Source organism: Ilyonectria robusta (genome assembly GCF_021365365.1).
Source record: "Ilyonectria robusta strain PMI_751 chromosome Unknown BGZ61scaffold_24, whole genome shotgun sequence".
Classification (NCBI taxonomy): Eukaryota; Fungi; Ascomycota; class Sordariomycetes; order Hypocreales; family Nectriaceae; genus Ilyonectria; species Ilyonectria robusta.
The window spans coordinates 28,914-55,108 of record NW_025764458.1 but is presented as its reverse complement, the minus strand read 5'-3'; the positions used below and the strand labels follow the sequence as shown (position 1 = coordinate 55,108).

The 26,195-nt window shown below is 54.5% G+C and overlaps 8 protein-coding genes across 8 annotated transcripts; 3 read left to right on the top strand and 5 right to left on the bottom strand.

Annotated features, from left to right (window-relative positions):
• Positions 1 to 435: 435 nt before the first annotated feature.
• BGZ61DRAFT_537424 (CDP-alcohol phosphatidyltransferase-domain-containing protein) lies at positions 436 to 1,521 on the top strand (the record flags this gene model as incomplete). The annotated part of the gene is made up of 4 exons (XM_046254534.1): positions 436 to 548; positions 615 to 1,030; positions 1,107 to 1,353; positions 1,422 to 1,521. 4 exons carry the CDS (start codon positions 436 to 438, stop codon positions 1,519 to 1,521), a joined length of 876 nt encoding a protein of 291 aa, XP_046098530.1.
• A 331-nt stretch (positions 1,522 to 1,852) lies between these two features.
• On the bottom strand, positions 1,853 to 6,070 carry BGZ61DRAFT_363548 (glucose inhibited division protein A-domain-containing protein; the record flags this gene model as incomplete). Its single annotated transcript, XM_046241446.1, has 5 exons — positions 1,853 to 3,502; positions 3,563 to 3,830; positions 3,925 to 3,985; positions 4,393 to 4,891; positions 4,943 to 6,070. 5 exons carry the CDS (start codon positions 6,068 to 6,070, stop codon positions 1,853 to 1,855), a joined length of 3,606 nt encoding a protein of 1,201 aa, XP_046098529.1.
• Positions 6,071 to 6,566: 496 nt separating this feature from the next.
• Positions 6,567 to 7,866, top strand: BGZ61DRAFT_537422 (uncharacterized protein; the record flags this gene model as incomplete). Its single annotated transcript, XM_046254533.1, has 2 exons — positions 6,567 to 6,604; positions 6,684 to 7,866. The coding sequence occupies 2 exons, from the start codon at positions 6,567 to 6,569 to the stop codon at positions 7,864 to 7,866; spliced, it is 1,221 nt and encodes a 406-aa protein (XP_046098528.1).
• A 209-nt stretch (positions 7,867 to 8,075) lies between these two features.
• Positions 8,076 to 10,278, bottom strand: BGZ61DRAFT_459957 (uncharacterized protein). The gene is made up of 3 exons (XM_046246977.1): positions 9,442 to 10,278; positions 8,850 to 9,227; positions 8,076 to 8,622 (listed from the first exon to the last, which is right to left on the bottom strand). Exons 1-3 carry the CDS (start codon positions 9,802 to 9,804, stop codon positions 8,143 to 8,145), a joined length of 1,221 nt encoding a protein of 406 aa, XP_046098527.1. The 5' UTR covers positions 9,805 to 10,278; the 3' UTR covers positions 8,076 to 8,142.
• A 3,348-nt stretch (positions 10,279 to 13,626) lies between these two features.
• On the top strand, positions 13,627 to 16,941 carry BGZ61DRAFT_110348 (uncharacterized protein). The gene is made up of 3 exons (XM_046236923.1): positions 13,627 to 15,736; positions 15,787 to 16,223; positions 16,294 to 16,941. Exons 1-3 carry the CDS (start codon positions 13,860 to 13,862, stop codon positions 16,551 to 16,553), a joined length of 2,574 nt encoding a protein of 857 aa, XP_046098526.1. The 5' UTR covers positions 13,627 to 13,859; the 3' UTR covers positions 16,554 to 16,941.
• Positions 16,942 to 17,084: 143 nt separating this feature from the next.
• Positions 17,085 to 19,348, bottom strand: BGZ61DRAFT_110334 (MBOAT, membrane-bound O-acyltransferase family-domain-containing protein). The gene is made up of 5 exons (XM_046236922.1): positions 19,192 to 19,348; positions 19,080 to 19,124; positions 18,922 to 19,021; positions 17,829 to 18,850; positions 17,085 to 17,762 (listed from the first exon to the last, which is right to left on the bottom strand). Exons 1-5 carry the CDS (start codon positions 19,211 to 19,213, stop codon positions 17,329 to 17,331), a joined length of 1,623 nt encoding a protein of 540 aa, XP_046098525.1. The 5' UTR covers positions 19,214 to 19,348; the 3' UTR covers positions 17,085 to 17,328.
• A 1,144-nt stretch (positions 19,349 to 20,492) lies between these two features.
• Positions 20,493 to 21,858, bottom strand: BGZ61DRAFT_497861 (uncharacterized protein; the record flags this gene model as incomplete). Its single annotated transcript, XM_046251208.1, has 4 exons — positions 20,493 to 20,932; positions 21,012 to 21,392; positions 21,445 to 21,535; positions 21,598 to 21,858. 4 exons carry the CDS (start codon positions 21,856 to 21,858, stop codon positions 20,493 to 20,495), a joined length of 1,173 nt encoding a protein of 390 aa, XP_046098524.1.
• A 709-nt stretch (positions 21,859 to 22,567) lies between these two features.
• On the bottom strand, positions 22,568 to 25,787 carry BGZ61DRAFT_363754 (uncharacterized protein; the record flags this gene model as incomplete). The annotated part of the gene is made up of 5 exons (XM_046241458.1): positions 22,568 to 23,467; positions 23,554 to 23,845; positions 25,142 to 25,257; positions 25,320 to 25,691; positions 25,758 to 25,787. 5 exons carry the CDS (start codon positions 25,785 to 25,787, stop codon positions 22,568 to 22,570), a joined length of 1,710 nt encoding a protein of 569 aa, XP_046098523.1.
• Between the last annotated feature and the right edge of the window lie 408 nt (positions 25,788 to 26,195).

Sequence of the window (26,195 nt, the reverse complement as noted above, 5' to 3'; positions counted from 1 at the left end):
TCTTGTCATGCATTGTTGAGTGACAGAATCTAGGCGCTCATCTGGTCTTGGCGGCTCATTTCTTATGAGGCCATGTAAATATAACACTCGAACAACATGCAAATAATAAAACAAACATGTCCATCCTCCATGTATCATTCTTCGCCAATGATAGAATTATGTTGGTCAACCAACATGTTTTCACGTGCCCCTCTACGTGCACACTTGCCCAAATACCATCGCTTAAAACTATATCGGGGCATTGAGCCGATCCATGTAAGTATATGCATATACCGAGGCTATCGTCACTTCAGTTTACGATGCGAGTCTCAAGCCCCAGTGCTTCGATCAGTTCCCGACGGCGCAGCGAGGCTTGAGGGGCTTGACTGTAACCTCCCAGCCGGCGACATGTTGCTTTTTGTTAGACTGAATGGCCGCGCCTCACGGGTGGCCGCCATGGGTGTACGCCGGGGCGCATCTGGGGCCTTTGCGACGCCGAGCCAAAAATGCTTCTTCTTTTCGAAAGCGAGATTCTTGCTAGATCAGAAGCAGCCTGAGCGTCGGATAGAGTAAGTTTTCAACGAATTGATCTCCGTATTATGGTTAATAGAAAACTAAACCAACTCAATATACAGCTCTCACTCTTCCTCATCCTCCTCCTCCTCCTCCTCCTCCTCTCACCATAATGCAACCGCAACCACAACATCGACCAAGACATCCTCCACCACAAACGACGCCGCTCACGCGACCTCAACGCCAACCTCCAAGCCGACCCAGGACGTCGTCCACGAAGACATCTATAATCTCCCCAACTTCCTGACCTTCACACGCCTCGTTGCCGCACCCGCCGTCGGCTACCTCGTCTTGCATGACTGCCATACATGGGCCGTGGCACTGTTCGCCTACGCGGGTGTCACAGACATGCTGGACGGCTGGATTGCGCGGAAGTGGAATCTCAAGACGGTGGTGGGGACCGTGATAGACCCCATGGCGGATAAGACGCTCATGACCATCCTGACGGTGTGCCTTGCCATCAAAGGCGCGCTTCCTGGTCAGTTGCCTCTTCTCTTGTCATCAATTCTCTCCAAGTCCCCAAAGGAATCAAGTTCTGAATGGTCTCTGTATAGTTTGGGTCGCTGCCGTTATCCTCGGTCGTGACGTTGGCCTCGCCATCTCCGCAATCTACTACCGCTGGATCTCCCTCCCACCTCCGAAGACCTTTGCCCGCTACTGGGACTTTTCCCTGCCGTCGGCTGAGGTCCGTCCCACCACCATCAGCAAGTATAACACGTTCCTCCAGCTCGCCCTCGTTGGCATGACCACCGCTGCGCCGCTCGTGGCCGCGGACATGACGCCGACTCTTACAATTATGCAGTTAGTTTACCTCACATATCCTTTAGGGAGTGGAATGCGTGCTTAGTTGACTAACATGGCGGTTTCAGATATGTCGTGGCTGCTACGACAGTGTGGAGTGGCGCAAGCTATGTGTACACCAAGGATGCAGTCAAGATCCTCAACAAACCTGGGCCAAAGAAGCCCTAAATTAAAATGGTGAGAGAAGGGAATTGGGTATCGTTCGACTCGTACGCGTTTGACATACCGGAAGCGGCAGTTGACGGGAGCCGCCTTGGAACTTGGAACAAAGATTCATATTCAATTGGCGGCCGCCAATCTGTCCTGTCTATTGTCCAGTGTCATTCCTTGGCTCCCCTGTTGTCCCCTGTATACATACATACCCCTTGTATCACTAAATGTACATGGCATTTTATGTTATCCCCAAGCGTGCTATGTATCCAAACGCCATATGCTCAATGCCACCGTTTCATCTTATTCGTACACACGTGGGTTCTTTGCGACAGTGTCTCGATAAAATTCACGCCGCTTCGTTTGTTTCTTCCGGGGCTGACCGTGACGGCCGGCGGCGAACATACGCCAGGAGCCGAAGGCTCCCTGCTGGAGTCACACCCTCGACTCGACGTGCATGCGCAAGAGTCTCTGGTCTGGCCGCTTTAAGTGCCTCCTTCTCCGAGATTGCCAACCCAGGGATCTCATCGTAGTCCAGGCTCAGAGGAAGCTGGATCCTCTCACCATTGGTAAACTGGCCACGTTCGGTGGCCTGCATCTTGATGTACGGCGCATAGAAAGCTTCAGTAACGACTCGAGTGTGGATACGTGGCGAATACTGCGTAATCTCGGGCACGACGGAGCTCAGCTGCTCCAGCTCGACACGCGTGCTTGCGCTCGACAGGCGGAGCATGTCAATGCCGTCGCGGCGCTGCGAGTTCAGCTTCAGATTAAAGCCCTTGTCCTGCCACTGCTGCGGACTGAAAGACACCGCCCTGAGAGCCTTGGTAAGGTCATCAACTTGCTGACGCTCGTCACGGAACGCCTTCCAGCGCTGCTCCGAGATGACGCCCCATTCCTTGCCCTTGCTGGTGAGCCTGTAATCAGCGTTGTCGGCCCGCGCGGACATGCGGAACTCGCTACGAGATGTGAACATGCGGTACGGCTCCGTGACGCCCTTGGTGATGAGGTCGTCGATCATAATGCCGATGTAGCCATCACCTCTCGACAAGGAAACCCCGGGGAGCCCCTGTGCAGATCGTCCGGCGTTGATACCCGCGATCACGCCCTGGCCAGCCGCTTCCTCGTATCCCGTCGTCCCGTTAATCTGTCCCGCAAGGTAGAGACCGCTAATGGCCTTTGTTTCCAGTGTGGATTTAAGGCTGCGGGGGTCGATGTAGTCGTACTCGACGCCGTAACCGGGCTGGAGCATCTCACAGTCCTCCAATCCAGGGATACTTCGTAAGACCTGCTCCTGTGCCTCGGCAGGAATCGTCATCGAGAGGCCGTTGGGGTAAATGACATTGCTGTTGAAGCCCTCTGGCTCAAGCCACACAATGTGACGGTCCTTGTCAGCGAACCGGACCACTTTAGCCTCAAGGGAGGGACAGTAGCGAGGTCCCTTGATGGTCTCGCGGATGTGAATGGTGTTCTCGAGGTTGTCGCGGACGACCTGGTGGCTCGCGTCGTTGGTGTACGTAACGCTGCAGGTCAGCTGCTCCTGTACCGAGACAGTCTCGTTGAGGTAGCTAAAGGGCGATGGCGGTTCATCGCCCAACTGTGTTTCCAGTATGTCGAAGTTGATGCTCTCCTTGGCGATTCGCGGAGGCGTACCCGTCTTGAGTCGACCCAGCTGAAAGCCTGCGTCTCGCAGCGATTTGCTCAACCCAAAAGTTGCAGCTTCTCCTAATCGCCCTGCCGGATAAGCTTTCAATCCAATGTGTATCTCTCCGCCGAGGAAAGTTCCTGTCGTGATGATGACCTTGCTCGTCGGCACGACCTGACCAGATTCAAGTCGAACGCCGGCGATGCGACTTGATGCGCCGTCGGTGGACTCTAGCTCTTCGGAAAGTACGATATCGGAGACACTTTCGAGGATGATAGAGAGGTTCGGATACGACGTGAGCTCGTCTCGCATGTGTTTCTTGTACAAGTCTCGGTCGATCTGGGCGCGGGGTCCCTGTTGGTTATAGTTGTCAGCTTCAAACCCATCAAAAGTGGTAGCACGGTGATCGCATACCCAGACAGCGGCACCCTTCCTGCGGTTCAGTGTGTGGAACTGGACTCCAGCCTTGTCGATTATCCTTCCCGCCAGGCCATCGAGAGCATCGATCTCGCGGATGATCGTGCCCTTACCAATACCTCCAAAGCTAGGGTTGCAGGAACATGTCCCGAGGTTGTCAAGCTTGGGTGTGATTAACGCCGTTCGAGCACCGGCTCTCGCGGCCGCAGCGCAAGCTTCCGCGCCAGCATGGCCGCCTCCGATCACGACAACATCGAACGGCCTACTAGGAGCCAATTGTTAGTGGGGAGATGCTCGCAATGCGCCCAATGATGGGATTCGCCAGAGATGATAGTGTCTGACCTTGAGTCGCTAGCAACGGTCGCAAGATATCGCCGTCTCCCGACCTGCCATTGACGCCGCCAAACGGCAGGCTTAGGTCTTAAAAGAGAACGCATGGCATGGCATACGATCGTTTGGAAAGGAAATTCGCCTTCGACAGCGATGTCAAAATCTAGGCAGGGGTGTGGAGGATTTGCTATTAACGGGTACCAGTATAACCCACAATATGAGACTACCGAGTTTATGATAATCATGGCCCATTCCCGACGACTAAGTGGCTTTTCCATCATGGACAACATAGATCCTTGGGAATGTGCAGCTTTCCTATCAGCTTTCTGAGTTAATCAGGTCCCCTAGGCCTTCTCAAACTGCGATTTGATTTCCTCTTTTGTATTTATTTCACCGCCTTCCCCGCACTTCAGGCCACGACGTAACAGCGTCCTCAACTTCTTCGAGAAACGTTTCCACATTGTGAACCGTTGTTCCTCCGAGAACGACACGGACACCCGGAGTTGTCGCGTTAAGCCCAGTGATCATCTTGGCCTCCTCATATGTGGCACCGCCGACGATAAAGACGATGATGTCCTGCGGCTTGTCCTTCGTTGAACCTCCCCCTTCAACGAATGGATACTGCTGGTCCCTCAGCCGGCCCTTGATAAGATTCTGCAGTGTGGTCTCTAGCAGCGGGCTGTGCTGGGTGTATACGTTCTCGACGCCCTTCAGACCTTTAAACCGGCTCGAAGCGCCCGAGAAGATACCTGCCGACTCAAAGATGTCCGAGATACCACCCTGTGACTGAGACGAATGGAGGGATGAATGGTATTGCAGGACCTTGTCGACAAGGTCAGCCCGTCGAGGAGGTACATTCCCGGCAGCCACGAGGAGATCTTTCAACATCGCAAGGGAGTTTGAAGGGTGCTTCTGGTGCCGGAGAGCGTACAGAGCCACGAGCCCTACCTTGCTCTCGGATGTGACACTTGGCGATTGGATTAATCGTTGAATATTCTAGAGACCAGTTAATGCTGCCAAAGTGAGACTCAGAGCTAGGATGTATACCTTTAAATCGTTTCCATGGTTGTCATTACACGCCAGGCTCTGTTCTAGCTCGCTCACTTCGAGCAGACTCTCAGCCCCGACGCGTCGGCTGAGTTCAGAGACAAGAGTGACATGCTTGCTCACGTTGCCAGAGAGCTTTCGGAACTCGGGATACTCCTCAATAAAGCGTTTCATGTCCGATATGGACTCGATGTTTGCATTGTTTTGCGTCTTGGACTGATATTGCCCCACGTACTCCTTGATATTCCCACCCAAGTCACCAAAGTTGAGAAACATGTTCTTCTTAAAGAAGGGATCCTGATCTTGGGAGAGAACGATTTCCTTCAACTCCGGACCGGCCTCTGGGACGCCACTTAGATCAACACGGCCGTTCTGAATACCCAGCAGGTGATGAACCATGGCTTGGTATGTCCACTGTGTCAGAAGCGGCGTTACCGGATCCTCTCGGCGGTCCAGGACGAGCAGAATCGGAGGGGTGTCCACTTTCCGGAAGTCGAATAGCTGGTCTTCCTGGGTCATCAGGTAGCGAACTTCAGACGCCAGCTTTTTGGCCAGGGGGCTCGCTTTCTCGTATCTGATGAGCGGCTTCTTTTTGAGAGACAGGAGCACAGCGATAAGCCCCTCAGCACATCGCTGCAACGAGTCCGGGTTCCACGTATCTGGACTGCCGGCCCAGATGCGTTGCTGTGGAAGAGTCAGACCTAGCGAGAAAAGATCTGGGTTGATAACAGTGTAGTCGGCAAAATGCTCTTGGACGACCTTGACAACCTCGTGGTCGTCGGCCTCGGCCAACCGCTCGAGCGACGATTTCTTGGCGACGTTGGTAAAGTACAGATGGTACTCGCCATACTTGGGATCCCGCAGTTCATCTATGAGCAGCTGGATGGATTCGGCGGATGGGCGAACGAGGCAGAGACAACGCAGGTGGCGCATCTTCTCGCGGCCAGTATTGTCAAGGCGGTCAATGAGATAGACCTCATGGTTCAGGAGGGAGGATTGGGTGACAGCGGTGGAGACAATATTGACAGTTTCCCGGTCCAGCAGCAAGATCTTCATCTTGGAGGATGATGTATCAGTAGTCGTCACCACCTTGGCGATGTAGCCTGCGACGGCCTGGGAGACGTCCATGACGGGCAACGGCGCCGCGGGGCTGCCGGACTGCTAAGAGTTGGCGGGTTCTGCGGGGGCCTTATTTTATTACAGCACTCGCTGGAACTGGATGAAGCTTGCGACAGATGAAAAACGGATAAATCAAGGCGATCAAGAGTTGGGAATCAAATGCGACGGGCGATGCGCCGAGTGATGGTGGCCATTCTGGGTGAGGCGAGGTTCACGAGTACGTAGGCTGGTTCTGGATAACATCATGTCCACCCCGACACATGCATATCCGCCGCTGAGCAACGACCAAGCTGTGGCTTGGTACTTGGATGTGATAGGCTAGCCAGCGCCTCCTTGTGTCAGCGACCACCAGCACCTTGGATATCAAAAGAATCAGCTGGCAGCTGCACAACCCAAAAGCGCATTGCCATGTCGTCTCCGAGAAACTGAAACCCATTGCTGTACAGTGCGGTACCGCATTATCCAACACAGCAGCAGCCGCCTTATGGCTAGAGCCAGCTAAACAATGACGCTTGATACTTGTCCTCCACCTTCGGAACCGACGTAAGTCCCAGCAGCAAAACCTCGTACCCTGCATTACGATACGGAGGACGGCAACTGACACGGACTATATATGAAACAGACTCTCGTTCACACAGGGCCTTATTGTCGGGCAGCTCTCAGTCGTCCTGGTCTTGGCCGCATTCATCAAGTTTTTTATCTTCGGTGACCCGCCATCTCCCGATGTCACTGCCTCATTGAGGGCCACGGAGCGCAGGTCAAGGACGCTCACTCACAAGCGTTCTCTCTTAAGTCTAAGGTCGCCCAGCGTCCGCAAGGGCAGCCAAACCCTGAACCGCAAAAAGTCGAGTGTCCTTCGCAACCCACCCGCGTTGACCATTGGGTCGATCCTGAGCAAGACGTACTACAATGTCGACAGCCATCAGCCAGAGAGCCTGGACTGGTTCAACGTCCTCGTGGCCCAGACCATTGCGCAGTTCCGCAGTGATGCTCAACACGACGATGCCATTCTCAACTCCCTCTCCAAAGCCCTGAACGGGACCTCGCGGCCCGATTTTGTCGATGAGATCCGTGTTACGGAGCTGAGCCTCGGCGAGGATTTCCCCATTCTCAGCAACTGTCGCGTCATCCCCGTCGATGAAGATGGTATGAGTCTTGGCAACGGAAAGAAGTTTGACCCTGCCACGGCGGCGCGAGACGGCACCCGCCTCCAGGCCCGAATGGACGTCGACCTAAGCGACATGCTCACCCTCGCCGTCGAGACGAAGCTCTTGCTCAACTACCCCAAGAAGCTATCCGCCGTATTGCCCGTCGCCTTGGCCGTCTCGGTGGTGAGGTTCAGCGGCACGCTATCCATCTCCTTCATACCTAGCAATCCCTCACAGTCCACTCCTACTATGATGGCATTTAACTTCCTTGACGACTACCGGCTAGACTTCTCGATCCGAAGTCTTCTGGGCAGCCGATCCCGGCTCCAAGACGTCCCCAAGATTGCACAACTTGTCGAATCACGCCTTCATCGATGGTTTGACGAGCGGGCTGTCGAGCCGCGATTCCAGGAAATCGCACTGCCGAGCTTGTGGCCGCGGAAGAAGAACACCAGGGGGCCAGACGAAGCGATGGCTGATACTGCTGCCTCTATGAGCCGGTCCAAGAGCAGGGAAGTTGGGCGGGATCCTCGAGAGGAAGGGCGCAAGGAATCCACAGGCGATGCTGAGGCGACACTCAGACATCGGCGGAGAGTGAGGGACGAAGAAGACTTTCAGATGCCGGGATCTATGCCGGGCCTTCAGATGGAGATGTAATAACCAGAGAGATAAACCAAACACGATGCCCCTCCTATCCGAAAACCTTGTGACAATGTTGGTTCCTCAACCTTTACGATCTTTATAGGCGTGAGTCCTATTGAAACCCTCATTTTACGATAGAACATAAGACTTTGTACAGAGCAGAGCGCTTAATAAAACTGGGGGTTAAGAAAGCCCAGAAGCAGGAGTGATCAAGGGAAGGCCATGATTTCAAATGTGCTAAGCCGATTGTGGTTATGTATATTCTTTAGGATACTAAACTTTTTGGTGGCTTTAGAACTCGGCCAGGGCCATGGGAGTCTCTGTCAACGAGTACAGGCTCCGCCACCAAGCTACCAAGCCTCCGACAAGCAGGATATAATACACAGCGGTCCAGATCTTCCGTGGCAAGACAGCAGCCGGGTCCCGGTCGGAGAGCCAGTATGGATCAAGTGACCCCCAGAGGCGAGGGAGGCCCATGCAATTGCAAAAGGCATGGACAAGGATGACGGCCAGTAGGCTGCCAGTTCTCATGAATAAGAAGGTTGCATAGGCGCCGAATAGGGAGGTGTAGGACAGCTGGAGAACGGAGCGAGCAATGGCAACGGGGAGGGGAGTCTGGGGATGTGTGATGCGGAACTCATAGAAGTGATGCAGGTGGGCGAGGCCGAAGACGAGGGGCGACAGGAAAATGGTGCTGGTGAGGCTGGCGCCGGCCCGGAGCAACAGCGGGACGGCCGCGGAGCGGAACAGACATTCCTCGGTGACGGGGCCCTGTAAAGAGAACCCAGAAGGGGCAAATTAGCAAAGGGAAGGGGAAAAGAAACAGAAGCAGACATAAAAGAAGCGGTGTGACAAGCGAATGAGGCTTGTTTCGTTCGCGTGTGGGGTGGAGATGACAAGGTGAGACGAGCTCAGCTGGGATGTGCGTGCGTCGCGAGCATGGGTTGGAGAGAAAACCAGGGACGAGGCTGGGTGTTGGGAGTAGCGAGAATACGTACCGCAACCATATTTCTCCAGGTGGGCCAGTCAACCCAGAGTTCCTTGAGAGGCTTGAGAGTCAGCCATCCGCGCGCGGCGCCGTCGATGACGAGGGACTCGTAGAGGGGCCCGGCGAAGAGGAGCGCTGTGAGCCAGAGGGCGCGGGCAGAGTCGACGAGGCCAGGAGGCCAGTAGCCCATGAGGTGCAGAGGTTGCTTCTGGGACGAGAGCCGGGACGAGAGCAAGGCAAGCGTCACGAGGGAGCAGACGGCCGTTGACAACGAAACGACGAGGATACGGGCGCGAATGGCCTCGGGCGCATCTCGTGAGCGGGTAGGCGACGGCCGGGTGGCAGCTGAGAAGTAGAGGGGGATAACATAGATGAGGGTGTAGGCAATCTGGAATAGCGCAGAACAGGGCGTTACAGGTGAGTAGACGTGAGCAGTAAACCGCGGGCGAAGCAAGGTGAGACGAGGCAAGGAACGTGGGGGTTAAAGTGTGGTGGTGATGGGCTTTAAGATGCTGAAATGTTCACAGTATGCATCGCGGGTTGCGGCAGAGCCAGGTGGCAGAACGGCAGTGGTGTAGGGGGCGTAGGTAGGTGAGGCTCACAAGTAAGGCAACAGCCTGGGACGTCCCGAACTCCGGTGAGTCGGGTACGGTGGTGGACATTTGGATGGTCTTGTCTTGATAGCTGGTGCGGAGGTATGTGTGTTTGAGGCTTCGAGGCTCGTGGTAGGATGAAATCGGGAAAGGGAAATGAGGGAACAAGTACCAAAATGAAAAATGAAAAGGAAAAAAAACTCGGAAAAAATTACCCCTCTCTGCCCAGCTCGACTCGTCCCAGTGGTAATTGTGGTCAAAGAGAAGCTCAAGTCCTGGGTTGAGGATACGTATCATAGGGAGGAGATGTGTGGAATACGGAGGCGAGGCTGAGCTAGGGGAAGATAATGTGTTCAAGGTGATCAGCCTCATTCAGCCACGTCCCATTATGCTCGCTCAGCTTCGGTGTGAGTGCGTGGGTGACCCGTTGAGCACGTCAATGGGTGAGTGAGTGAGAGGCCGGCTCAGTAAGGGAGTAAAACTGCAATTAGGCTGTGCACGACGCCCCGTGAGGTACTTTGGCGATGTACTGAAGTTTTGTCATAACACTGCTATCGTTGCTTCATTTCACCTTGCATGTCGACTAGTCGGGAGGCTATGCTCGTGTGTGGATGACGGAACTGGTACGGATACAAGCTTGGGCCAACATCACGGATGCTGTACTGCACGGGGATGGAGGAGGATGTGGGGTCGAAGATGGAGACACCTTTGACGTGGTCACGCACTGCTGGACGGGTTCGTTGTTTGCTGACGGGTTTGCAAATTACCTCGCCGGTTTTTAATTTTCAATATCAGTGTTGTCAACGGACCACAACCAACAACAACAACAAACAAACACGAAGTCGTCATAAGCAACATAATAAAAGTGAGACCGGGAAGTGAGGGATGAAATATTCATCGACACCCATGCATCGCTAGTCAACGCCCCGCATCGCCGCTCACATCGGTCGCAGACGTGATGCTAGTCTACTACGTAGTACCTATGGAAAATCACTCGAGGCCATCCCTTACTTAAATAATTGTGTGTACATCCATTGGGATTCCAGACGGTGCTGGCTCGTATACATGCTCTGTCATGATGCAAAAGTCGACCGACGCGCCCCGAATGCGAAGCCTTCCGGTGAGCGCCGTACCTGCATTAGTTAGCTCGATAGCTTAGCAAGCCAAACGCCTAAGAACAGTGAGACACACTACCTCAAATACTGGCGCAACATGAAGTTGAGACTGCGAGAAAGCGAGGCTGGATTTGATTTGACACCACTAGCGATCGGTCTCAAACAGTTGTGGCGACGGGAACAATTTTGCCGATACGGACGACGTCGAGCATGTTCACTTTAGGGTAATCGGATGGCAAGAGGCAAATAAATGTAACCCACCACGACTGACCTCGCATCATACAGATTTTTTGCCTTATCTCTCCCACCCGGAGATGAAGCATCCCATTCAGGCTTGTGGTCGATATCAATTATCTCTCTTTCGAATTTCTCCCTCTTCACCTTTTTGTTGTTCAACCCTGGGCCCTAGACGAGGTACGAGACAATTGCCCACTCATAATCGCGGCCTGTGATTGACAGCCCCTTGGAGGAAAATATTCCATGCCGGCACATGCCCTTTTCTCGAAGACCAGACGTGCTACGTACAGTAGTGAGAACTCGGTGCGGGCGGCTAGAGACGCCGAGTTTCGATAGAGCTGTACATCCGACCCTCTGGGCTTTTGGTTCTGGGTGCTGGTTGGGACGCGGGCTTGACACGAGCTTGACACGTCTCTAGTAATAACACGCACTACATAAAGTAGTGGATGACTATGTGCGGGACGGCGCTGCAGCGGCCTATTGTTAGATTGCGCGCGCGCCTACAAAGTACCAAGTGCCTACTAGGCCTTGAGTTTGCAGCTTTGGCGGCGTCTTCGTTCAGAGTCGGGCGAGAACGATAGTTAAACGGCCACGAGTCGCCGTCGCTTCTCAGCGGACCGTCACTGAGCTCTGGTGAAACGAATAGGATGCAGTGGAGCGGGGAGTGTGCAAACGCTGCTGGTCAGTGACCGTTAGGTGGCATCTGCAGGTCGCTCCCATTACATACAGGCTGGGTCGTGTTTCGAGAGGCGCCGCGACGTGCAGTCCACTATGTATGCAGCAGGTTGATGGAACAGGCGCCGAGACATGAACAGCCGTGTCGTGCAAGGGACCTACCATCTGGCGACTGCGCTAAACTCACAGGCCTTGGACCCCGTATCACCAGCCTTTTGGTGCAACGGCGCTTCGCAGAAGGGAGGACGTGGCAGAGAGAAGAAGCGCCGAAGAGGCTGGCTCTGACGCGCCCATGGTCTGGTTGAGGAATGCTTCTATTTCTGCATCCTCGCATTGCGTCCTGGCCGATGACGAGATGGACTGGCTGGCGGTAGTTGAAATTACAGTAGTGACATGGAAGCATTTCGTTACGAGCGGGCCGTGGCTCGATCATGTTTCCTTCGCTGCACCATTGATGACTTGCCACCTGTCTGTGGTGTGTGGACAGATTGTGGCCTTAGGTCCGAGTATTGGAGATTTGTCCCTGCTGGGCCGCTGATCAAATGATGGGGTACCGTCGGGTGAGTGCACTGTAAGCCGCGGTTTCGATGCTAGCGCGCATCTTCTGGCTTTCACTCCGAAGTGCGCACAAGTGGCCCATCTGTCTTACGACAAGCTTGCCTTCGGTACGGCGGGGAGGATTAGACGGGAGTGGTAAGTAGAGGGTGGCTCAATAACCCGGAAGAATTACCAACGTCACACTCGCCACCAGACCGGCCAGCGTCTGTATCATGGCCGGTTAAACCACCTCGGCCCAATCATCCGCACTCGATCCCACAAGTTGCCAACCTCTCTTATCCTTGTCCCGGCCAGTTAAACCCCACAATCTCACCAGTCCGAGCTGCCCACGCCCGAGCAAAGGAAGAAAAAAAAAACCCTACACCACTGTACGGATACCACACCTTGTGGTTTCCCTGGCCTGCCCGGGCTAGTACTGTGATTGGGGCAGTTTCTTGGGTTACAATGTCTCGGTGGGTGACAGAGCAGTCGCCCATTCGTCCACTCTAGACAGGTTTTATCTCTTCAATTGTCATTCGCCTCTGCTCCTTTTTTTGCCCGCATTCCTTTCGTCACATCCACCCCCCTTCAAGGGAAGCCCCTTGGGGCCATTATCAGCTAAACCCCCGGTCCAACGTCCCCGTCAACCCGTGTCTCCGCGTGTCGGTGTCGGTGACATGGTGACCTCGTCCATCCGGTGGACGCGGTCCTGCAGGAGAAACCCTGCTGCGTCAGGTAATATCCCGTTAGCTGCAGAGTAGCCTCAATGGCGCTACAGCACTGGTTCACGTCCATTTCTGGGTCTGCAACCCACCGCGTCACCGGCCAATGGAAGCGCCTATCGCTTGCTGTAGATGGGGCGCGTCCCCGGGGGGAGGGTGGAGAGTTACCGACTACCACGGCCTGTGCTCCGTACCAAACCCACGCTTTGGAGGCTTTTCGAAAGGGCCTGTAAGGGGAAGTACACTGTCGAGAGCAGCAGGTGGCAGGACGGCGAGGCAAGACGAAGTGGCTGGAAGGAACCTACCGAGCTACTGCACGTAGCCCACGCCTTCCTGGACGGTTAACTTAGGGTCCCATCCCTCCTGGGCCGCCGGTCGCAGCAAGCACGCAGCATGCAGTCTGATGGTCGATGAGGAGGCGGCCTTGCTCTTTTTCCCTCTTGAAGCTACCGTACCCGCCCCTTCCTTCCCCCATGATCCCATCCCGTGGATCTTTCTCTCCTTCTCTCACACTCCCTCCGTCACTCGTCACTCGTCACTCGTTGCTCGTTCGCTATAATCCAGCCATTGTCGGCCAGTCGCTCTCTCACCCACGCGCTCGTTCTCTCACGATCATTGCTTGTGCCCCTTTTGCTTCTTGCTTTGCTTCTACTTTTCCTATTCCTGGTTCCTAGTTCCTGGTTCCTGGTGCTTCTTCCCTTTCCGGCGCTTTCGCAGACGCAGCACCCACGGTTCTCTCCATATCTGTTCCTGTATCACCGTCTCCGCGAGTCCCTTGTCCTAGGATCAGCTTCACTTCTCTTGCTCTGCTGTTCCCAATTCCCACTTCTCTTACCCGCGCGGCTCTTCTATTTTCTATTCTTCATTCTTGTCTCCATAAAGACCTTGCTACCGCCGCGCCTCGACTTAATGCACCATCGTCTTCATCGCGCTTAATACTCGTCGCTCCTCATTAATCGACTGCACTCGCCAGGGCCCGTGATCCCATCAACCTCCGAACCTCCGACCCACTCTTCCGGCCCCCGACCGCTACCGTTGCCGCCATCGATATCGATTTGTCCCTTCCCGGCACCGTCCGCCAATCCATTCATCGCTTTCCCAGGGCATGTTTAGTTCGGCCACTGCCGCCCGGGCGTAGAGCATGTCGGCTTCGCCGTCTTGCACTCCGCCGCGACGGCCACTTCACGAGCGCACCGACTCTGAGAACAATCGCCTCGGGATCCGGCTCGTTCCTTATAGTCCGCCCCGAATCAACACCGATGGCTCCCCCTCTTCCCGCCCCGTTTCCTACGCGGATGCAAGCACCGAGACCGATACGCAACCTTGGCCTAGGTGTTCTTCTCCCCTGGCCCCATCCAGTTTCTACTACGAGGAGTCTCCGTCACCCATGGTTTGGACCAAAATCCGCCCTGTTGGTACCCCAGACTCGAGACGTGCTTCGAGACTCGCATCTTCCGAATCGAGCTCTCCTTGGCGCCCCTTGACCGATGCCGACGACGTCGACACCACCGCTCCTGATGACTCTTTTCAATCCGCGAGTGAGCTTTCGCCATCGCAACGACCATCATCTCAGTCCTCATCCCGACCGACTTCTGCACGTCGCAAAATCATCAATGTTCACTCCAACAAGACCTTCTCCGTGCATCCTCAGGATCTCTCAACCTCGTCCAGAACCGACTCCATTTGGTCCCCTCCTCCCTCCTTCAGCACACGAAACAGCTCATATGGCCGCCAGTCCATGGGCGCATTCAGCGACGACCAGCAGGACCGCCCTAGTTCGCCATTGACTCCCCTCGCTGAGCGCAGCGTCACCTCCAAGTCTCCAGTTTCGTCACCCACTCAGCGTGTCCGATCCAGCCCCCGAGTGTCACCCTGGAACTATCGTATGATTGGCGGCGTTCGGAAGGTTCCTAAGACCCCCGATCTCAAACAGAAGCAGCCTCAGCTCTCGTCAACCCCTTCCTCCGTACCACCCCTGCCATCTCTGCCCGAGATCGAGCTCACCAATCCGATCGACGTTTCATCAACCCAGCCGCTCAATGAGAAGCCGTCCTTCCACTCGACTCATTCGTCTCAGTCGAGATCCACACTCTCTGATAGGACCAACTACAAGATCTATGGCCAGAGCTCCCCCGTGCCCGTCGCCGAATTGGACAGCCTGCCTGCCTCATCCATCCGTTCGAACTATGAGCTACTGGGCGGCCCTTCCTCAACAGAACCTTCCGTCCATGATCGAACCCGCCCGCACACCCGCGAGAGCGAGGCCAATTACGTTGTTCATGGTGGCCCTTCTTCCGCATCCTCTGTTGTGGCTGTCAGGAACCGACTGAACCCCGAATTCTCTCAAGAGAGTCTTATTGTTGCTCCTCTGCGACCGATTAAGAAGCGGTCCTGGGAGAGTTTTGGTCTGGCAAAGACCCGTTCCCACGACTCTGTTCGTACCGGGTCGTTGACTTCCATTTCCACCATCATGACCCAGGAGGCTACGCGAGCCTTATTTGTAGGCCCTGCGACCATATTGCACCAGGTTGGACCGAACTGGAGCTCTTCTTCCGGCGTTCACTCGAAACCGCAGCCAGCTGTTCGTCCGCACCAATGGAGCTCTCAGCTGTCAACTGTCCTCTCCGAGAGCGAGGGAGGCAGCGAACCCGCATCTCGCGCTCTGTCTCTTGCTTCGTTTGCCGACAGACGCAGCAGCACGCACAGCAAACATATTCTGAGTATGGTCTCTTCTTTGGCTGGCCTAGAAGAGCACACTGGCGGACCATCGCATTCAAGAAGGGCTTCATTGGAACCGCCGACAGCGGCCTACAACCGAAACTCGCTCCGCGACCCTAATACAGGCACAATCCGCCTCATTCGTGACCACGATGAGGATGGTGATGGTCTGGCCCCCCTCGAGGAGTTGCGACACCGTCATTCACGGACTCGACTGGGCAAAATGCTTTCGACTTACGCTTCGGACCGCAGTCTCAGATCCACAGCAAGCTTCAACGCGGCGGTCCCAACTTGGGCAAAGTAAGATAACCCACTGTACATGTTAGTAGTACATGGCTAACTGGCAACAGGGTCTACTATGGCAGTGGCGAGCGGAAGTGGTTGGCTTATAAGCCTTCATCCGAATCTATGTTCTCTAATTTCAGCTTTACGGACAGCCAGGCAGGCGGTCTTAGCCGCTCCCCAAGCCAAGACCGTCATGTTTCGGACATCTTTAGCCCTCGTCGGCGACCGCGGGACCCTGTAGCACACCATGGTGGGCATCGCGAGTCGAATACTGGATCAATGGACATAACTCCCCTCCCACCACACCCCGTTTTGGCGGTTGTACGCAATCTCAAGAAGCAAACTTCTAGTATCTGGTCGCCACACTTAGGCCGGGATCGCAGACCTATCAGGCAGAGTATTTGGGAACCCCCGTCGGCAGACTGGGAGGCAAGGAGCGAATTGACTGGGAGACGAAATGCCCAAGTTGCCATGTTCGTCGTCGGATTCATATTCCCTTTCGGTGAGTCTTCTCAACGCCCGCATGGGACCATGCCACACCCCTTGGAACACTCTCTGACGTGATCTCACAGCTTGGATGATTGCTGCAACCATTCCCATCCCCACTCCCTTGGGACCTCGGATCAATGACACGGAGCATGGCCACAGCCAATCTAAACTGAGCTTGCGACACGACCACGGCAGTCAAACCCAACTCGTGGAAGACGACATGCATCGTAGTGCGATGTGGTGGAGGAATGTCAACCGTGGCATGTCCATCATCGGCCTGCTCATGCTTGGTGCTGTAATTGCACTTATTGTTGTCGGTACACGACAAGGCTGGGGTACCTAATTACCCCTTTTTGAAACACTTTTACGAAAAAGCGAAAAGACGTCTAGATGACCGAGGGTTGGGACACGTCCCGCCCCTGAATTCCCATCATACAGCATGATGGCATCTCAACGATTTGACGACCAACGCATCACGATGGCTCCCCTTTTTGCCACACAATCTTTCACGATTATCTTCACGATTTGTTTTTTATTTATTCTGCTTCTCGAAAAGCTGCGACGACGCACGATCATTTCTTTGGATTCTTTCCAAACCTTCAACGACACACGATCTTCAAGATTTATTTGACTACAAAAACCCACTTCACGGTACACGATCTTTGACGGACCTCAACAACACCTCGACGCTCAATCTTCTTTTCCTCCTCCACCGTTATACTGAGCCCTTTGTACTACCAACCAACCTACCATCTACGGACGATCTTGTGTATCTGTATAATAGTTAGATCGACAGGCGATGCCGGGTTTCAAGACGGACAGCATGCCGCGCTCATTCTTATGATACCATGTAATTAGTTGCCCTAACGATTCGGGCACAAACAGGAGGGTCTTCAAAGGCCATCCCAGACTTAGATCTAATGATGTGATGTAGAATCTACAACTAGATTTATCATGTTATACTTTCAGTTCCTTCCACTTGACTCTATCACCTTTTACGTAGGTTCATGTGCTCGCATGGTGTGGAAAAATGGTGTATACCAACGAAAACACATGAGGGTTGGTTGGAGATCAGTAGTTCAACTACATGTACTAATGTGGCCTGGAGGCTGATTGAATCAACTCGCCTTCTGCTTCTTCTGCCGGGCTTCGACTTCGGCTCGAATCTCTCGAACAGCCTCATTGATGTCGTCTTCTATATCCTTAGAGATGCCGAGAATGGGCTCCTTGCCCGTGAGACTGTCAGTGCTGATAGAGCGCACCAACCTGGCACTCACCCTGCCCTGGCGCTTCTCGAGCTGCTTCCGGAGGGCGGCCTTTCCAGGGGATGAGAAGAAGAGCAGGGAGGCAAGAGTCCAGATGACGGCGTAGAAGTAAACGCGTCTCCATGCGAGGATGGAGCCACTGAACGAGAGTACAAGGAATGGGGTCGTGGTGAAGGAAAAGGTGAGTTGGGTGGCGAGGTAGGAGAAAAAGTCGTAGTATTTCTTCTTGGGAGTAGGGTTGCCGGTGATAGGGTCGAGGAAGAAGGGGCGGATGTGTCGTCGGAAATCTAGGAGAAGTATGTTAGTATGGACAGCGAAGGCGATGAGCGGCGTAACTTAGTCGGAAGACTTACTCTTGGCAACGGTCTGAATGAAGCTTGCGAGAACAAAGGCTAAGTAGTAGCCGGGGTAGAAGCCATGCCAGAGGGCGCTGGTGCCAAATGTCGCCATGCTTGCGCGGAAACCGGGCTTCTTGCCCCTCGGGGTGACGCGTAGGTAGATGTAGTTCCGCAGCCAGTTGCTGGTGTTGATGTTCCAGCCGCCGAGGTAACCTCGCGGGTTCTGGGCTGTCTCGACCGCCCAGGCGTCAATATTTTGCAGTCGGTTCCACGAGATCTTTCCGGTAACGGGATCGACACCGTTGTATCCTAAGCCAGTGAGGATACAGGAGCCCTCAGTGAGGGACCACACGCCGTAGTACTTGAGGCGGGCGACAAAGTTGACCACGTGCATGATCCAAACGCGGCGAAAGAAGCCGTACTCGACAAAGGAGTCCGCCGTCAGGGTGCCGGGATTGTATGAACCGGACAGAGCCACGAACAGGCCAATCCAGAACAGACCACTGAACGCTTTCCAGGCAGCCGGAGCGCCACTGCGAGGGATCTTCCGCTTCCTCCTGACGGGAGGTTTCTTAGAGGGGTCCACCTGGGGGGAGACGTCAAACATAGAGGTGTCGAGCCAGCGACGATAGTCTGTAAAGTCAAAGGAAGGGCCTGCAAATAGAGCTGGGAAGAAGAAGACCCAACCGGTGTAGTCGAGGAGGGAAGGCAGTTCTTTGAGCATGTGGTCGCGCTGGAAGTCGGAGAGCAGGTCTGGAGCGAGTTGACCGTCGGCGACGTTCCAACAAAAGGCACTGAGCTTCATGAGGAGGACCATCTGGGCGCCAGTGACATCGACGGAGGAGGGGCTATCGGCAGCCTGGCGGGCGATGTGGCTGATGGACATGTGGCCCATGACGAAGACGAAGCCGACCCATGGCATGTAGGGGCTGGAGCGGAGGAACTTGGCGATGCAATAGGCGCCGACAGCGCTGATGAGGAGAGTTTGGATGCCATCCCAGAGGTCGAAGAGGCCGACGAGGTAGAAGAGAGAAACGCTTGATTTTGGCGGTTAGTTGGTGTGTGTGTGTGTGTGTGACGAGAGAGGAGAGGACGCAAGATGATGTACCCAATGGAAAAGAGGTTCTTGGCATCGGGCCTCGAGTCGGGAATGCGTTTGAGCAGGCCGGCGAGCGGGAATGAGATTAGGAAGGAGAAGATGAGCTTGACTAGACGACGACGGTCAGGGCGCTGCTATTTACATGACAGGGCAGCGTTCTCTCTCACCTTCATCGGCAGAAGCACCGAAATTTGAGGCAAGCGCCTCGAAAGCTGGAGAAAAGCGCACAGGTCAGCAACCAGGCGCGGGATTGAAACGAGCCAACGGCACCCAACTCACGACGGTGGATGAAGAGCAACATGGCGGCGGGGTGATGGCGCGCGGACCAAGTTGGCGATGTTTGGGGGGGATCAAGCAAGCAAGATCGAGGCCGAGCGTCGGCGGTCAGGAGGAAGCGCGTAGAAGAAGAGCAAGAAAAGGGAAAAAGGGAAAAAGGAAGCAACCGGGATGACGCTGCTATCCTATCTCATGATGGCAAAAGACCCGCAAAGCAAAAGGAGTAGGGAGCCAAAGAAGCGTTGGGGGGATGGAATCTAGGTCCAGGCCCGAGTCCAGGTTTTAGAGCTCGACAATGGAGAAGAAAAAAAGTTGGAACGTCATTTCAGAGCCCGCCCTTCCCCAACCATCCTGCTTTTTTTTTTGGAGACGCCAGGGTAGCTTGGACGGGGTAACTGTAAGTAACTGTCAAGTTAGGGCCTGTTTAGGCGGTGACGTTGCCCCACGTGGGGACCATGGACGATCTCGGATAGATACAGCCTCTACAGTTCGGCCAGTGTGTTGCTGGCATCCGCCATCGCGCAATGCAGAGCAGTGGCAGCTGATCATGTCGTATGAAGTACTGTGCAGGGAATCCGCATGCATCGGGTCACCCTACACGCACACACACGCGCGTACCATCTCAAATGTGTTACATGTGCAACATTGTCATGTGCTGTCCTCGCCGCGTGCGCGATAGCCATGTAGTAGCATGACTGCATTTAGGTACTGTATTCACCCGTTGAATAGATAGTGGGATACCTTGTCAGCAACTGAGAGCCATATGATACACCCATGAGCCTCTCAATCACTCTCCCATTTGCTTCGACTTTTTCTCCATGCCGAGGCAGCCCTTAGGTAGGTGGTCAGGTCCGGGTTTGCCTCAACCCTTGTTACTCGGCCACCGTCTCGGTCCCCCAAAGTTATCATAACACACAGGCCTCTCACTCTCACCGCATCAGAGCTTGTTGATATACGCTGGCTCCGGCCGTTATTTTCGGTTGCTATACAGCCCATATATACACGTGCTCAAAAGCATTCATTGCAAAAGGCTCAGTCACCCAGTGATTCCCACATCCCATCTGACTCCAGTCATGTCCCTGTCTATACCAAACATATAGAGTCACCGATCCCTGTCAATTATTACCATATTATACATCCCCGGGGATGGCTGGCTTTTCGTCTCCATACCCTCGTGTACTCTTACGTGTTCTTGATTTCATTCTTTCCCTTGTAACGCTCTTATAGACCCTATTCAAGCCGCACATGTTCGACTCTATCGTCTGCAAGTATGCAAACCGCTAATTCCGGTCTGGACTGGCCGTCTAAGAGTTGGCCGCGTCACGGCTGCTCTGAGCGCTGGCGCTCATCGTAGGTCGTGTCGTAGGCAGCGAGTCTCGGGACACCTTCGACTGTCGCATTCGAGCCATAGCATACACTATACCACTGACAAATGCAATGAAGATGGCTGACACACTGCCGACCGTGACGGGAGCCGCGAAGAAGATCAGGCCACTGATCGCAATCGGAAGCTTGTTGAGGGCACCGACCATCGAGTACGTTGTCGACGATGTGACCCGGATGCACCAGGCCGAGCAGTATGAGATGAATATGGCTGCTAGTCCCGAGTAAATCATACCAATTATCATTCGGTTGCGCGTCTCCTCGGGGAAGTTCTTGGCAAAGTTGACGCTAGACCAGTCTTCCATCACAAAGGAGCAGATAACCAGCACAGGAATCGTAAGGAGGTTGTTGTAGTACATGGCTAGATGAGAAACTAGGTCAGCACCTCTGAATCTCAAAGCAGGGGGGCAAATCTGGGGGAGGGTCGCATGAGCACATACTATCCCAGTCCTTGAAGTTCATCTTCTTGATCACCTTGCGCATACCCAAAACGTAGGATGCGCTACAGAAGACGTTCATTCCCATCCAGGCGTAACCAGCGTTGAGCGTGGAGATAGCCGCTGAAGAGTCCGTAGTCCCGAAGTCGCCGGCAATGGCGCTCTGGATGTCAGCCCAGGCGGCAACCACGGAACTCAAGACCATCAGGCCAAACGAGAGCAGAGCCATGGGAGTGACACTACCGCCGAACCACAACACCTCGCCATATGCAATGACAATGATAGTGAGGTTCTTGAAAATGGTGTAGACGGGGACGGAGAGGAACTGCAGCGACTTGGTGCCGGTGTAAATCATGCCAACGAGAAGGAGCGAGATCGGGAACCCTGGAGTTGATCAATAACGATAGCTTTTGTCTTCATGCATTTGCCAACGTACACTTTTTTGCCCTATCGGGATCAAAGGGAGACAGGACCTTGATCAGGCCCATCTGCTTGCATGCCGTAATAGTGGCGATGCAGACCACGGCCTGTGGGCAATGACGGTGAGTACGACACCAACCAAACGAGCATATGGACGGCATCGGCTTACCTGAACGGCCAGATAGAAGAAATTGAGGTTCCAAAACGTGCCAGACACAACATACTTGTTGACGACAGTCATGCTGATCGAGGATAGGCAGTACGCAGTAATAGAGATGGGCGCACTGTTATCGAGCTGGGATAATCCTTGGTTGCCAATAGGAATGGTCTTCCTGTTCGCAGGGCGGCGGCCCATGAAAGGGTCCTTTTCTTTTCCAAAGGCGTTCTCGCCCATGCGGACAACGTAGTCCTCGTTCTTCTTGTCCGCCATTTTTGCTGGTGTGAAGTGGGAGTCGACCGTTCAGTTATTAGGAGTGGGATGTTTTGTGTCGGTGGGTTGTCCGGATACGCTGGAAGCGTAGTGCAGGGACGGCTACGAGTAGCGAAAGGAAAACGAGGGACTGGCGGCTTGCTATGTGTCGCGTTGTGTCGGTTGTCGGCGTCGGCATTCGTTTACGGTAGATCGGGTGGGAGCTGTGTCGAGATACTCCTTGGAACTTTTCCAGGTAATGATCGAGATCTGGACCCCTTCCTCTTGTCAACTGGTCAAAGTTGAAGGGTTGACTTGGGGCTAGGTGAGATGAGGGAGACGTGGAGGGAAAACGCAGGGGCCTCGCTTAGTCATGGAGATTTGGAGACGTTTTTGCCTGGTACCTGACGCCATGACATAGCCGTTCGGCAAGATAGGTACCGAGCCCCCTATGGCCTCACTCAACCCGCTCCAGGTCCACTGCACGTACTGATGCAGGCGGCAATGACAATAAACATCCGACTCCGTAACAATCCCAATCTTACCTTGCAGGGTATTGACCATGGAATTCGCTAGCCTGTTCTGATTCCTGTTACTTGGGGTAGTAGCATACAGAGGCAGCATAGGCGGCATTCATAGAACCGCGGGAGGTGAGGTGTCCTCGGCCCAAAGCTGTTGGGGTTGCAAGTCTCTAGAGGGCTTCTCAGCGTTGGGGTTTGTGGCTGGGTGTTTACGACATTGACTCTGGCGCACCGTCGACCATGTCCTCGCCTCCTTCTTTCTCGTCTTCTGGTGCGGCTGGGAAATTGAGGTGCTTCCAGTCCTCTAGTTCCTCCGTCACCGATCTCATACGGTCACGAATGCTCTCAATGGCGTAGCTCCCTAACAGTAATCGTAGTGGTGGGTACGAGCAGTGAGCCAGCTGCCAGATCAGCTCAGCACACTTGACAGCACTTGTCGGCTGGCGATCGCCAAGCCATTGTACCATTCTCTTGGCATGGAGGGCAGGCGACGTCGCATGCCCGTATGCCTCACTCGCTGGTTTAATGAGGAAGTGACCCCATGTCGGCAGCGGGTTGTTTGGGGTCTCGGGCTCATCACGCCGGACGTGGCCAGGCTCAATGAGGGTGGCTTTGATGTTGAACGCGTCTGTTTCGTAAAGCATTGCCTCGATGAGGCCCTCAACAGCATACTTGGTGGCACAATAAGGACCAAGACCTGGGACGCCTAATGCCCCAGATGTCGAGCTGAGAATGAGGTACCGACCTCCATTCTGCCGCCGAAAGTAGGGCAGCGTCGCATGGATGATGTGGAGAGTGCCCATGAAGTTCGTCTCGAACTGGTTTCGTAGATCGTGCTCGTCCTGATCCTCACAGGCGCCGATGACGCCGTAGCCTGAGCAGTTGGCGACCACGTCGATGCGCCCGAAGTGAGTGAGCGTACGTTCCACGACGCGGCAGACTGAGTCTCGGGCGCGGACGTCGCACAACGCCCCGAGGCAGTTTTCGTGGATGCCCGCCATTTCACTCGGGGTCGTCTCGAAGACACGACCAACCGACGTCACAAGGTCGCCGCGCGAAAGGGCACACTTGACAAGTGAGCGGCCCATGTGACCGGTGCCTCCAAAGACCTGCGCAGAGGTGAGCAGGGAAGCAACCAAGAAAGGTTTCCACTCAGATCAGATGAGGGTGAGACGTGCAGTGAGAGTTGACATACAATCCAGACTAGTTGTCGCGACGAAGTGCTGCCATGCGGCGGATCGCAGCTTGTTGGTAGCTGAGGCCGCGGCTTTCCCGACGCATCGGTCGCGTCAGACGCTTCAGTGCGTGTATCCATCTTGCCCCTAGAGCCCCGGCCAAGGTAGGGTAGGTGTGCACGAAGTTGGGAGTATTGTCGCTGTGTTGGGGTGAAGGCGGTGGCGAAGTTAGGATGAGGAACAAGAGTTGGAGTTGAGGGTGGTGAGGAGGCTCGACAGCTACCTAATTCTGCTGTACGTCGAAAACGGTACCTCTGTTGTTGGCGGTAGGAGGGGGGAAGGGATGTACCTGTCTAGAATCATCACCGATGCCCCACTAATAATGATAATGCTGTGAACAGTACAACTGCAACGTCACCTTCAGGACATACGGGACCTTGCTATACCTCGGCAATTGCTGCCAAATGGTTCCAATGCATTGCTCAGAAATGTTTGAAATGTTCGGTAGCTTTCTTTGGATACCTGGCGGCAAAGACGAGCCTGGAGGAAGCTGGATTCCTTGATGATTGGTACCAGCTTTTACGGAGCTCTCCCGGACCCGGCTTCGGTTCCTCGGCGCGGCCCCAGTATTGAGCTGCCGGGGGAGGGCCGCGACACCAATTCGCATCACCGGAATGACTCACGAAGAGCTGCTAACCGGTCCATTTCAGTAGATGCCCTTAATGGCCTGAGCCTCCAGAAGCCGACCACCCCCGATGACGTGGTGTTTATACTTTGACCGTCTTCAACAAGTTCTGAAAGGGAAACCAATCATTTTGGCTACAAACTGGCCACCATGAGTTTTATTGAATTCTGCGCCAAAGGGGTTACTTAACGCGCCAGATAATTATGAAGTATCCACAGGCTACACATGCATTTAAGCACTGTGCCGTCACCTAGACTTATGTCACTGGACCTAACCGCGGACAGTGATGAGCGGTTGAATTGCTGTTCGACGTACTCCGACCCCCACAGCCCATCCAACGACCAATTCAAGGGCTGGGATTACCGTTCAGGACTAAAATTACCAACAACTTCCATGGCTACTGCACAACCTAGTTGCTTCAAGCTTGGTTACATCAGGCCTGTGCCGCTGCTGTTGTCTTCCTATTAGTGCACGCCCCCGGGCAAGCCGTTTGCGGTTCTCCCCCGCCCTTTATGGAGAGAGAGCAAAAGACCTCAAGGCCAAAGAAAGCTCATGCCCATGCTCACATTCCTTAATCGGAATCTCCCTGTTCCTACTCCAGCTCGCCCTGAACGGCTATGTTGGACTGATAGTGAACTTGTCCGGCGCCACTCGACGGTGGCGTCAAAAGTCTTCAAATCACGTCAGCGGTGCATGTATTGAATATCCCCTCATTTGATTTCTATTTACTGCAGCCATCGAGGATAGATTGCGCAAACACAGTCGAAAACAGGCTCATGGACAAAGGAGAAAGTCGCCATCGTGTTAAATCCATTCATAGCAACTTGTGTGTATCTTAGGACCATTAATTGTCAAGTAGCCGCCAGGCTGGACGAACAACTCTGCCGGGAATGGAACCCCCAACCCCACGTGGGCTCCATTACTGGGCTAGAAACTCCTTCACATACTGCTGCCGGTGTGTGTTCTCGTCCAGCTTGGGGTCGCGGTTCAGAGCAGTCCACTTAGGCTCGTCCTTGAACAGTCGCATGGCGTGGACGAACTGCCCCAGCATCAGTCAGCACGACCAAAATGAAACATAGTGCAAGTGTTTGCGAGACTTACATTGTCCTCGTCGGTAGTGAAGCGGTGGTAGATGCCGGCCGGCAAGATGAGCAGGTCGTCCTTGTCAAGCTGGACGCGCACCCACTCGTCGTTCTTGCTGCGGACGTCAAAGTAGCCCCGACCGTCGCGAATGTACCGAATCTCCTCATCCTCGTGTAGGTGCTCCAGGAAAAACATCTTGACCTTTTCCTCATACACGTCGCCCATCGTCTTGGGAGAAACCTTGATTTCGTCCCGATTCCTGTATCCGCGCTTCTCGGCCAACTCGTTGACGCTTTGGAGCTCAGGAAGGTGATAGTAATAAACACCGAGCGCAAGGAGAGCATCGACGTCCACCTCCCGGCCAGAGTCGTGGGGGAGGCGCTGGTCACCCTGCGAATGCTGGTTAACTAAGAGACCCTAGGCTCGAGGCAAGGATTGCCGGGAGGGATTGCATACGGGGAGATCGTCGTAGTAGTAGGCCTTCATCTTGGAGTTAGACGGCTTCGGAGGGACTGTCGCAATGGGTTACGGGTGGGCTTTTGTCGAGCGGACAGATGTAGACTTTTTGTGGAAGGGCGGCGCACAGAGGGGTCTCGTTGGGTCGGGATGGAGGGGCCAGAATTATAACGTTCTAGGTTCCACGGTGGCGGGGCAGGCTCGCCATGCTCAGCGACGTCAGTGCATCAGCACTAATCGCAGGGGTGTGCGTGCTACTGCCCGCTGCTGCTGACATCACAATGTTTTCGATCCGCAGGCGTTTTCCGTACGGTCGCTTCACTTGCGAAGCGTCTTATGTCTGTAAACCGGTCCGCGGGGAAGGTAGGCCATGGACATAATTCGTGCAGCTAGCTGTGGCACTTTGGATAATTGGTACGGGCTCCTCGGCCAACGGTA